We start from the raw sequence: 12880 nt of genomic DNA, 5'->3' as shown, positions 1-12880 counted from the left end.
GGCCCAGAACCAGGCAGGTAACAAATGAGTGAAGCTGGCCAAGTGGGATACAATAAGGAGCAGTGGGGACTGTGTCAAATGGAAGAGAATATGCCCCCATTCGCAGGTGCAGCTTCTTTCTAGCTCTAAGGCACCTGTTAACCATGAGGACCGTCAGATCCTAAAAGCAGAAAATCTGGATTTGTTTGTGAAACTGCTGAATCCATCAATATCGGCAATGAATTTGCAGGGTTTTTTTTTTTTTTTTTTTGCAAGTATTCACTCCGAGATTTTATTTATATTAAGTTCAACAACAGGCGAAACTACTCTGAGGGGTGGTGAAACGTAAGAGGACGGTCGTTATCCTTGAGACAGGGACCAGAAGGGAGCACGACAGTGGCTTCTGGAATTCTTAAACCGCAGTTACACCGGGATGTTGACTTTACGAGCGTACCTCAGGCCGCACGCTTCTGCTTCCTACACTTTCTTATGGGCACGTGAAATCAGAATCTGAACAACAGCGATGAAAAAGCCAGATTTATAAAAAAAATAATATGGTGCCCGGGATCTTCTTCAAAGAACGCACGAAAGAAAGAACGCACCAGTTCTCACAAGTGCGGAAGTCTTGAAGTACAAAATCAGGCCAGGTTGAGAAGGAATCCTGAAGCAAAGGGTAATCCTACAGGTCCCACCATCTCTCTGGAGTTTCCACCTGTGTGGATGGAGTTCTGTGAATGGGTGCTTGAAGGAGGATGCCGTCCAGAGTTCCCGTGGGCACAGTGGGTCTTGGCATAGGTAAGCGGAGGTGACCCCAACAGCTAACGAGCTGCAGGGTAGGAGCCAAGTTCTTGGACAAGGGCATAAACTCAGCGTGGGCCAAGTCTGCTCTATGGGGAGACCTTCTCCTGCATGGCTGCTGGAGACAGGACAAAGCAGGATGTCTCCACTGACCGGGACAATGAAGGTTAGGGTGTCAGAGAATGCAGAGGGGAAGCAGAAGTCCAGAGGGAGGGAGAGTTTTGGGGACAGAATGGGGGCAGCGTGGTGGGGGGTGGGAGGGCTGTGGGCAGCTTTGAGGAACAGGTGAAGGAGAACAGGTTGGTAAATGAAGAAACGGAAGGAGGCTGGGGTCCAAAAAGCAGCTTCTAACACACAGATCTCACCTCTGCAGTCCGAGCTGTGGTCTGGGGGGCTGGGAAGGGGGTGAAAAGGAATGCTGGGTACACCCGTAAGAAACCTACAGAGTGTCACCCATCAACACAGATGTCCTTCCAGCTGAGACAAGGCTGAGCAGTGGCTGTGGGCAGAAGGAAGAGTAGGCCTGGGGACAGAGAGAGAAAGAAAACATAACCCTGGGCACAGCTTTATGTGAAGAAGTCTAAGGCTTGGGACAGGGGGAAGAAATAGTGAAAGAGACGGCTTGCCCTGGTCCACAAGGAACACCAGGTCGGATTTCAGCCTTGCATGGGAGCTCCAAGATGTGGCCTTTGCAGGGCCCCTGGGAGGCTATGGGTTCAAGGGGCTGAGCCACCTACAGATCCAGCTGTATGACCTTAGGCAATCTCTGAAAGCTTCCCTTTCCTCCTCCACTATGTGGGGGAAATCACACAGGAAGCATCACTCCCAGCACACAACAGGCTCTCACTCACTAAGGCTGAGATTCTTTTTTTTTCCTATTGCATCACATAGTAACTGACATTCCCTCTCCTTATCTCCTTAGCTCTCTTCAGAGAGCTCCTGGAACATAAAATACAAAAATCACATTTCTTAATTTGCACTATTTTATCACAGGCTTCCTATGATATCTTCCTTCCTTCAAAGGGTTTTTAGAATTGGACTTGAGATTTTTTTTTTTCCAAATTGGTGCTTCAATTGCTCTGCAAAGTCTTTGAGCCTGTGGATTTATTTATTTATTTTTTTAAGTTCACGGACTAACACAGGCCTCTGGAGGCCAAGTTTGTGTCTCTTGTACTTCCTGAGTACTTCAGCTGCTGCCCAGCATAGCACCTGATTTAAAAAAAAAAAAGTGCTCAAGCAGGGTATTTTTTTAGGGCAGTGGCATTATTCCGTCTCAAAACGTGCAACATCAAAAGCAATGTTGCAAACTGTTTAAGTCCCTGTGTAAGCCACGGACTTTGGAGGAGGATGCCGGGTCATATGGGCTCATCAGGGGTAACAAATTGACCGTTCTGGTCGCGGTGGGGGAAACTGGGCATGTGGGAGGACATGGCGAACTGGAACTCTCTTTCTGCTCCATTTTGCTGTGATCCTAAAACTTTTTAAAATATAAAGTCTCTGTATTTTTCTTAAAAGTAAGTGCTCAGTAAATCCTTGTTAGGTGAGTGAAGAAAACAGGTCAGCATGATTTGTAAGAGCATATTCATTATTCACTGATTGCAGAAAAAGACTTAAAATGGTCACCCTTCACTTGCTCCCTCTGAGTGTTTCAAGTCAGTAACAAAGTAGTGATCAGCTCCCAAAACGTACTCTCTGTGCCCACCCCTCCCCCCACACCCACGCACCCACTTGGGGCTTTGATAAAAGCTCAGGCTGGGAACAGGATGTTTACTTCTTTGTGTATCTGCGTTAACTGGCAGCCCAAGCATATGCTAAGTGTCTGGAGACTCTAACAATCAGCCTGGAGGGCACCAGGGACCCCAGGAACAGCACAGCCAGAGGAATGGCTGAGCTGAGCCAGGACTAGCTTCCAACCTTAGAAAGCAAGCAGGGGGAGGGAGAGGCCTTTCAGCTAGGGGAAGGCACCAGGAGTGGTCTGGGGCTGCAAGACTGTTCTCTGATTGTCTTAGTGTGTCTTCTCCCCAGGGAGATTAGTTGAACGGACAGAAGACCCAAATCCTGCATTTCTTCCAGCTTTCCTGCAGCCAAGAGCACTGTCCTATGTGACTTTCTAGCCTTTTTAATACAGGTCATCACCTGGACCTTTGCAAACCCCCCACCCCAAAGGTGTCTCATCCACACCCATAACAGACATCCCAGTGCACAATGTAAAACGGCTGTCATTTCATCTGTCACTGCACTAAAGAAGGCTTCTAAGTGCCCACCTGCAGGATAGGGGAGCAGAAGGGCGCTCTGGGGCTGCCCAAGAGGAGCCATTCCAACCCCCTGTGGGTAGGGGGCAGCTGCTGGACTGAGGGGACGAGGTGGGGGGTGCTGCTGGAAGGAGGGCAGCCTGGGAGTGTGAGGCCTCAAGGGGCACGTGGGGAGCGGCGGCGAAAGTGTTGGGGGAGGTGGGAGTGGGGGTGGCGAGCCACCTGGTCTCAGTCCAGGAATCAGAAAGGGGTCTGGGAGTCATCTGTTCTGTCGTTTCCTTTTCCTTCCTCTCCTCCCCACCCGAGGCCGTTTCCACTTTTTGTGTTCCACCCTGACACTTAACGGGCCCCATTCCTGCAACTAAAGCTAGTTGGGGTGTCCACTGAATCCGCTGACTGGCATCCCAGGCAGGCGTCCCAGAGGCGGTGAACCCAGGAGCTGCGGGCCTCCCCCCAGAGAGAAAAGGGTGAGGGGCGGGGAAGAATGAAAGAGAAAACACGTGCTTGCTGGAAACGGACTCTACGGATTCTCCTCGCGAGCCACGTCCCTCTCCCTCCACACCCGTTAAGAGGGTTTCCTTGTCGGACTCCCAAGAACTCATTCATTCCCGCCCGCACCCCAACAGCCAGGGACTCAGGGAGAGCGAGGCCGACCCTGTCCCCAAACTCGATGCGGCGGAGGCAAGCATTTCGAGCAGACACACCTCCCCCGCAGAAGGCAGGGGGCAATTGTGCAGGTTTCAGAGAAGAGAAAGGAAGGAGGAGAGTAAACCCATCAGCCAGCGCCGCTCCAGGCAGCAGCAGCAGCCTAACTCCGCCCGAGGGTTGCGGGGCTGAGCGGAGAGCCTGCCCGCCCCGGCTCCGCCAGCCCCTCCTGGGCGTGGCCGACGCGCGGGCGGATCGCCATTGGTCTCCTGGAAACCGCTCTGACCAATCATCGCGGGGCCGGCCCCCCGCACCGCCCCCTGCGGGCGCAGGCCGCCTAGCCAGGCGGGACTTGCCAACAGGTGAGGCCGGAGCCGGGCGCTCGGGCTGGTCACGTGGCTTCAGGCGGCTACCCGGGGGCAGAGGGGCAGCCCCCGCCCGGCCGCCGGCCCCGCCCCCGCCCCGGGAAGCCCCGCCATCTGTCTCCGGGGCTCAGCGCTCCTGGACCAGATGTAGTGATCCCACGCGACGCAGGGACCGTGCTGACTGATCCCAGCCGCGGAGCCATTTTCTCGGCCACGGGCCGCGCGCTCGGCCACCTTCCGGGGCGCCAGGTCCAGGCGAGCGCTCCTCCGGCTCCCCGAAGGGGACGGACACGTGGCCGCGCCGGGGGCCTGTGTGGGGACATGTTGGACGCTTCTGTCACCACCAGACCCTTCCCTCCTGCCCCTCAGCTATTCAGTCAAGGGCGTGCTTTGGAAATCTGCTGCTTCTCACTTGTCTGCCCCCCTTTTCCCCCCATTCTCCCATTTGTTGCCCCAAGCTTCACGCTGCCCAGAACCATCTTTCAGCATTGTACAGGCTGCTGAGCAAGTGTAACCATACGGAGGACCGTGGGACAGAGATTTGGGGGAGACGGGGGGGGGAGGGGATTCTGAATCCTAAGCCCCCCCAGTGGCTTGATGAACGCACACGGAATCATTCACACTCTAGTCAAAAGTGTTTAAAAGCACTGATCCCTTTGTCAAGAAACAGCCTAGCGTGGGCTGAAATACAACCGACTGGAAGTTAAAGCAGAGTCTTCTTTTAACAGATTTGCTATATTTAGAAGAGAAGTATTTTATCCCGAGAGCTTATCTGTTCCAGAACAAATGTATCAACTTAAAGTCACAGTGAACATATGTATGTACATACATACTTTTTTGTTGTTATATACGTACTTTTACCAAAGGGAGTGGGAAACAAATTCCTCTCTGGTAGTCCCTCGCTAACCGGATCCACAGCCCCAGTTTTTAAAAGCAGCTCTTTTGGGGAGGCGAGCAAAGTCTGTGGACCACAGAGTTGCTATTGACACGTTTCACCCATGATGCAATGAGGTGACATTTTTTGAATGACTCAATAACTTACGCTATTTTTAGTATGTTTCAAATCACAAAAATACCTATTTAAGGAATTTAAGATACAGATATGAAGGAAATTAATAACCTACCTATGCGAAAAGAAAATTAATGGGGGATTTTATTGGCATTAGCAGTATCTTCACACATGCCTCTTGGCCGCAATGAAAATTATTTATTATCATGTAACCAGCCTGGTCCTTGCTCCCAAGTCTAAATTCAGGGGAGAAAAAAATACCGATCTACGCTAACGTAAGTTTTATTTGGTGTTAGTTTTAGTTTGGTAGTTTGAGAGCAATAGGGGATTTCTAACAAGGTAATGTTTTAAGTATTAGAAAAAGCTTCATGCTCTACTTACAAGTAGCTTTCAAAGATATCAGTATCTCATTTCTTTTCGGTCATGGTAAATGTTTTCATTTGAGGTAGGGAGCATATTGTATTCATTACCCTTGAAAATATGCCACATACTTGGGAAATTCATTTTGCTGGGATTCCTGACTATCCCAACAGCCTAGGACTGAAACTTCCCTTAGTGTCTGAAATCACCCACTGTTAAATGAGAGAGGTAGCGCCCTATTTGGAAACTCACTCTATTCACAGCAAAAGAAATGCTCATTATGTTCTGCCTTTGCAGTAGACATTTTGTGTTTCTGTCAATCAACGTAATTTCCATGTTCATAGACTGAGGACATAAAGTATTGAGAAACTCCTGACAGAGAGCAGTCAGCAAGCAATCTTGGTCACGTATTTCAGTTCTGAGCTCGAAATAAATGCCAGTACCCTGATTTATAACACTAGCTGGCTGGTGGGGTTGGTTGTGTTGTTGTTGTTGTTGTTTTAAATCCCTGGTACGCTTTTAATTCTAAATAATGTAAGTGATTGATTAAAAGGGTCCATTTCTGCAATCAGAAAACCTTAGAGCCTACACAACATGTTTTAACAAAAAGGTTAAACCAGCATACGTACTTGGAATGAAGTTTTGTGACATACTGATTTTTCTAGATCTCAAAAAGCTTTTCTTCAAACGAAAACAAAACAAACTAGAGAAATGGCTGTGACAGAGCACTTTAAAAAGCCGCAAACAGTACAACTTTAGCTAGAATAATGTCTTTATAATTATTAGTCTATATTAAATTGTAAGTTTTTAGCTCCTTTAAAACGGCGAAAATCTAGTTTAGTCAACATTTAATTCCTAATTCTAGTATCTTACGTCAACAAATATTTTTTAAGACATGGACTAATTTTTTTAGAGACCTGTTCATTAATGTTGTATCACTTGAAAGCTAAGGGTAATTTATTTCATATATTTAAGCATTTTATTTATCTAAAACAAATAGGTTTCTATTAGATATTGACTATTTTATTAACTCAGAACATCTGGGAAAACGCTTATGATTAGGTTAATTTATGTTATATTTTCCCCTCAACTTGTAAAAGATTAATCAACCATTTTATGGTCTAATTTAGGTGCCTAATTAAAACCAGAGTTCAACACATGCTACACTGTCTTGCTAATAAATCTTGACAGCTTTGTAACATGATGGTTTGTATTTCAAATTGTTGCATATAAATGCAGATTTTTTGATCTTCACCCAACAGACTGAAGTGAGTTGCCTATTTGGTTTAAACTCCAGCACTGAGAAAGTGCAAATTACTTCAAAAAGGATTATCTCCAATCAGATCGGATCTTAAATTTCCCTCGGTGAAGACAGAAGCAGTCCTTGCCACCAGGTTTTCAGAACCAGCAGAGGGAAAACACGGGAGACATTAGTTTTCTCAGCATTTGTTAAATTGAAAATGCAGGATACTATTTCCAGCTATTGGCTTTCAAGAGAGATTTCTTCCATGACTGGGTTTTAGATTCTACTTCTAAAGAAATCTGCTCCAAGTGTTAGTTACAACTATCTTCTGGTTAATGAGTACACGTTTTCAGTGTTGATTTGGGGCACTGTATTTTTTTTTTTTTTTTTGATGAATAAATTCATCCAAGAAGTTCTGTAACATCTTAGTTAACTCTATGTCCTCTCCACATACCTCCCCAGCCTTAAAAAAGGCAAATGGAAAAGAATAAATCGGATCTCAGTAGGGACACTCCCTATGTTTTCTCTGCCTTTTTATTTGAGTGATATTTTTGTCATTTTAATGACTCCATTGACTCCAACTGTCCTATGCAGCAGAGAAATTAAACTTCTGTAGTGATGTCATTACCCTTACTCTAGTTATCAGTCACTTTTGGATGGAGTAGCTGGCCTCTTCTGGACCGGGTACTCTTAAAATTGACAAAATGATCAATCCAGACCAAGGTCACAGGGAGGTACAAACAGAAAATGCTAACTCTTTCAAACCAAACCCCATTTTCAGCTCCTCAGATGTGACCAACATCATGCTTGGGTCACTTTAAGCGAGACAGCACAGCGCAGCATGACCCCTGGACCAGGACGACCTGGCTAACTATATATCAGCCTTGTCACTTTCAGGCCGAGAGTCCTTGGGCCAGTTGCTTAACCTCTCTGTGCCTGTGTTTCTTTGCCTGTAAAAGTACCTACTTCACAGGACTGTAATGAGGATTAAATTTGCTAATCCTGTAAAACTTGAAACAGTGCCTGGCACATAGGGAAAACATTCAGTAAGTGTTAGCTATCAACATCATTAAACCACCCACACACTACACTTTTTTTTTAATGTGGCCACAGCACTGAAGTGTCAGCTTATTTTGTACAGCCAAAAATGGAAAGAAGAGTCAAGGTGGGAGAAGGAGTTCTGCCACTGTCCTAAGGCACATTTCTTTATATTTAAAAAACAAACAAACAAACAAACAAACAAAAAAACACAATATTTAGCTAATTTAATTCCCAAACTGGTGTCATTAAAATTCATGAAAATCTACCACACTTAAGCCAAATCAAGAGAAACCGATTAAAGTACGTACATATTTCATTTTAAATTCAAGGGTTAAACCCATATTCAGAGCCTAAATGTAGGGGGTGGGTGCTTTCTCCAGGCTTGGCCTAGTGAGGGTCTCCTGAACCAGTGCTCCCTGTTTTTCCAACACCTTCACAACCATGACACAGAAGAGAAGGGCTACTCCGTGGGGGCCTTTAAACACCTGTTAAGTTTGGGAGGCCTGATCAGAGAAAGAAAAAGCGAGCCGGATAATAAGCTGGGAAAAAAACAAACAATAACAACAAAAAACAAAACCCACACGCGTCTTAATCCCAGACTAAAACAAAGTCGGGTCCGGGGCAGATGAACCACACCTATTAGCACGTCATATTTTTGTAGCAGGTAAGGCAACGGAAAAGCGTGTGATTCCTGGCGGGTGGCAAGGTCAGCTCCCTGTCTCCACCCCGGCAGGCTCTGATCCCACCCTATCCCCCTCTGTTCTGGCCGATTGTGTCTCCTGATGCCAAGTGGAAAGAGCTACGAACAAGCTCTAAGACTTGATGCAAATATAACCAGGCCCTGGATTTAAGGGTGAAACCACTTAGCAGGACCGTGTACCCACGGATTAAACCCCTTAACGACTTGCTCAGACACAGCCAAGCCCTTTTCTCCTGCAGACTGTCAGCCTACCTATCGGATTCAGCCATCCGTGCCCGTAGTTTCTTAATGCCCCCAGAATGTCTAAATGCCTCCAAAATGTCTCCCCTCTCTCCTCTGCTCTGGTTCTGAGGACTTGTTTTAACCACGTTTCCGAACTGCAACGCTCACCGGTTAATTATTATTTATACTCGGCTCCAGTCTGCGGCCTGACTGTGCGGACGCAGCGGGAGCTACAATGGAGCGCACACCTCCCCGCGAGCAGCAGGGCTTGGGCTGAGCCCAGAGAGCTCCAGCCAGGGCGAGCGCTGCTCTCCAGGGCACAGGATTTTCGGAAAAGCGTTCTGGGACAGGCGTATCCCTTCCCGGTGGGGTCTGCTCAAAGTTAAAACGGCTGTCTTCAAAATAATTGAGTCCACACGTTGGCCCAGACATCCAGAATATTCTAAATCAATTAAAAAATTAAGGAAGCAGATGGCATTTTGGAAGACATTTTTCCCTCTCCCTGAAAAACATCCGCTAAGCCTGTGGTCCCGCCGGGCGCCGTTGGAGTAGCCCGGGATCGCGGCGCGTGGGGCGAGCTGCTGGGTGTCCGGTTTGCCCCGCCCGTCACCCGGTCCGCGGGGTGAGCACCGCCGGCCTTAGGCCTCCTCGCCCCTTCGGTACGGCCCCTCCGCCTGGGTAGGGGGGTGGGGATGACTAGGTCAGACCTAGACTAGGTCCCGCCTCCCCGAAGTGCAGCCGCCGGTCGCAGCCGCTCTTAGGGCGGCCCGCGGGCGCCGGGTCCCGCCCGAAGCTCCCCGGCTGCGCTCCCCGCCGCAGGCGCGCGGCGAGGCTTTCCAGGGCGGCTTCTTTTTTTCTTTAGCAGTTTTGAGTCAATCAACAGGAACGTAGCAGGTGGAGCGCGGCCGCCTAAGAGCCGTCGTGAATCTTCCTGTGGGGATTTCCATAGCCTGCCCCAGGTGCTTCTACGACCGCCTGACTTGACGGATCCAGCGCTCTCCCCTGCCAGTTCCTCCCAACCCGGCCCCAAGTTTTCTCATCTACGAACAGCCCAGGCTACCTCTGGCCCCTGGTGGATTTCCCCCTGGAAGGGCGCGCCTTATAGCCTGCAACCCCGGACCCCAGGACCCACATCCCTGTGGAAGAGGTGGGAGAAGAAATAGTAACAATGCCCTCCGTGGCCCCGATAACAATCGGAGAGGCCCCCACGTGCCAGCCAGGCACCCGAGCGCACTCCTCCCCGCCGGGGGGGAACCACAGGATCCCCACTGCACGGACAGGAGCACTGAGGCTCCGCGCCACCAGCAAGCCGCCAGAGCCGGGACGCAAAGCCAGACGTCGGGACTCCGGAGCCCCCATTCTTAAACAGCCAGTGTCCACGGCCCGGGAACGGTGGGTAGCGTGACTGTCACGGCTGGCTAAACCTCGAGACATAGGCAACTCCTGACAATAATAAAAACATTAAGGACAAAAAGCAAGGAGAGGGCGAGGCTGGGAAGAGAACGATTTTAATCCACTGGGTCAGCCCCCTTTTATCTCTCCTGGGGCCTAGAAGGGGGGATGGGAGCAGGGATGAGGTTCGGTTCGACTTTTCTCTTTTGTTTCCCGAAGTCCCGAGCAGCTCAGGCCTGGAAGGTGCCTGCCGGGGGACTTGTTGGGAGTCCTACTTGGGAGGGTTGGGGTTGATGGCCAGAGAGAACGGGTGAGGGCCGTTGGCCGGGGCCCCTGGGAGGCGACCAAGTTTCCGAAGGCCGGAGTGTGGACCCCCTTGCCCATGCGGGCCCCACCGGAAGCTCGTTCAACCCAGAAGCCCACCCCAAAGGTCGGTAGCTTTGGAAAGCGTTGGGCAGAGGTCGTGATTATGAATGACCCTGAGGGCCGTGGTCCTTTTAGAACCCCACCCGAAAACCGAGCTCCCGGAAGCCCCGATCCCGGAGCGACGCACATTTCCCAACCAATAAGCCCCTTACATTCCTGGGGCCCCGTCGTGTACAGGGCCCGCGGACAACGGGTCCCTAACCGCGCTCTCCCGGCACCCAGGCCCAGGAGGAGGAAACCAGCGAGCAGAGCCCGAGGCGCCCTGGAGCCTTCAAAGCTGCGCGCCGCTCCCGCCGGCTGCAGTGCGCGCCTTTGCCCGACAGGGACCAGCACCGCTCCACGCTCCGCACCGCCGGCCAGTCAGTCCGTCCGCCCGTGGGCCAGGAGGCGGCGGCGCAGGGCCACCCGCCCAGCTCACCCTCCCGAGCCCAAGCTGCCCGCCAGCCAGGCGGGTCTGACCCTCTTCGGGTTCCAGCAAGGAGGAGGACTGTAGGAAAAAAGTTTACAGACGCCGTCTCTCCCACCCCCATCCCCATCTGGGGAGCAGAAGCTGCTGCAGAAGTTGGTCTAGGGTGGAGACCGTGACCGACTGGGCGCAGAACGTCCCGGGGCTCCGAGAGCAAACACTAAATACGAGCCACACTGGATCGATTCGTTTGCGAAACGGCCACAGTGAGAGGGCTGCGCGCTTCCCTGAGCGCCATCCCAGTGGCTAGCCCCCCTTCTTTGACTAATTTTAAGGGCACCGTGGGTCACCGGGCCGCCGGAGCTCCTCGAGAAGTTTCTACGCGTTGTGGAGAGAGCCGAGCCGCGCGCACCCCGTACCACGATGGGGCGGGATTCCGGGCGCCGTGCGTTATTCCTGTCTGCCCCTCCCCGCGCCCGGTGGTCGGCGGCTGTACCCCTGTCACTTCCCCAGCACATGCCACGTTTCCCTCTTCTGCCGCCCCGTCCCTTAGCCCCGGCCGCGGTAGGGAAACTCACCGGTACCAGGCGAGGCCCTTGTCGTAGCTGCGGTCGAAGAAGTGGGGCTCGGCGCCCACGGCGCGCACATCGGGGTGCACGCGCAGGAACTCGAGCAGAGCCCGCGTGCCGCCCTTCTTCACGCCGATGATGATGGCCTGCGGCAGCTGCTTGCTCCCGGATCCACTAAAGAAGCTGGAGATGGAGCTGGGGGAGTCTGGCGTCTCGGGACTCTGCTCCTCCTGGCTCGCGGCGCCCTCGGCCGGCTCCTTACCCGCGGCCGGCGGGGTGGCCGGCGCCGCCTGGAACGGCAGCCTGGGGGCAATCCCATCGGGACCTGGGGTCAGGGCTGGCGGGGCGTGGGCGGCGCGGGACCCCGAGCCCAGCAGCAGCAGCCCCGGCGCGGCGGCGCAGGAGCCGGCGCACGAGTACAGAAACATGTAGAGCCAGATGCAGAGCATGGCGAAGAGCAGCGCGAGCTTCCTCCTCACCGGTGGCGGGGACGGCGGCGGCTGCGGCAGGAGCCGGCCGGGGACATCGAGGCAGGATCGGCCGCCGCTCAGGCGCTGCCCCATGCGCAGCCCGGGGGCGCGGCGAGGGACATGGCTCAGCACATGGCGCGGGGCCCGCCGGAGCTGTGAGCGCGGAGAGGGTTCCCTGGCCCGCAGGACGCCCGCGGGGTTCGGTTTATTGCCCCCGCGCGCCCGCTGTCGCCGCCGCCGCCGCCGCCGCCGCTGCTGCTACTCTTCCCCAGGTGGCGGCGGCAGCTGTAGCGGTGGCGGCTTTTGACATGTTGCCCGGGAGGAGCCTCAACTGGACGAAAGTCGGGGTGGCGGCAACTGCTGGCGGAGGGGCTGCTCCTGCTCTAGCAAGAGAACGCCGAACCCCCGCTCCCTGCTCACTCCGGACCGCGTACGCGGCGCGGCCGCTCGCCGGGGCTGCCTTCTCGCCGGCCTGCCCACTGAGCCCAGGGAGCAGCCCCGGCACTTCCCCGCGGAGGCTGCGAAGAACTGCGCAGGAAGAGAGCCAGAGACCGAGGTGGGGTGGGCGGGCCCGGCCTTCCAGAGTGACGGGCCGCTCCGCCTATCAGAAACCCGGAACGCCCTGCGACTACGGGCGCTCCGCTGAGCGTGCAGCAGCCAACCGGCTCCCGGAACGTGGGGGTGTGGAAAGGGTTTGGAGCGGTGGAGAGAGGTCGGAGGTTGCTATTGGCTGCGGGCTACGGGGCGGACTCGGTGGGGGCGGAGCCAGGGGCTGGTGACAGGAGCAGATGGTCGGAAGGATGCTGGATTGACAGAGCGCTGGGAGAGCTCTGATCCCGCGGGGTGGTACTGTGGTGCGCTCCCGCTCCCGCGCGCATTTCTGCGCTCGCTCCGCAGGAGCCAGTCTTGGCGTGTAGTTGCCCTTGTGTCGGGGACTCGAGCCCAGATCCAGATGTTTCGCTGGAGGGCTTGTGATGTGTGTGTGTGTATGTGTGTGTTGTGC

At 53.0% G+C, this 12880-nt stretch overlaps 1 protein-coding gene across 1 annotated transcript in view; it reads right to left on the bottom strand.

The window, feature by feature from the left end:
- Positions 1 to 12458, bottom strand: part of HS3ST3B1 (heparan sulfate-glucosamine 3-sulfotransferase 3B1) — a 39900-nt gene extending 27442 nt beyond the window's left edge. Inside the window, exon 1 of the mRNA XM_082705776.1 lies at positions 11417 to 12458. Coding sequence (XP_082561902.1) covers positions 11417 to 11970 — 554 coding nt within the window. The 5' untranslated portion in view covers positions 11971 to 12458. The remainder of the gene's footprint in view (positions 1 to 11416) is intronic.
- Positions 12459 to 12880: the final 422 nt, after the last annotated feature.

The sequence above is a fragment of the Mustela nivalis genome, assembly GCF_964662115.1.
Source record: "Mustela nivalis genome assembly, chromosome: 17".
Classification (NCBI taxonomy): domain Eukaryota; kingdom Metazoa; phylum Chordata; class Mammalia; order Carnivora; family Mustelidae; genus Mustela; species Mustela nivalis.
Note: the sequence above shows the minus strand (reverse complement) of the source record. Positions and strands in the feature narration are given on the sequence as shown.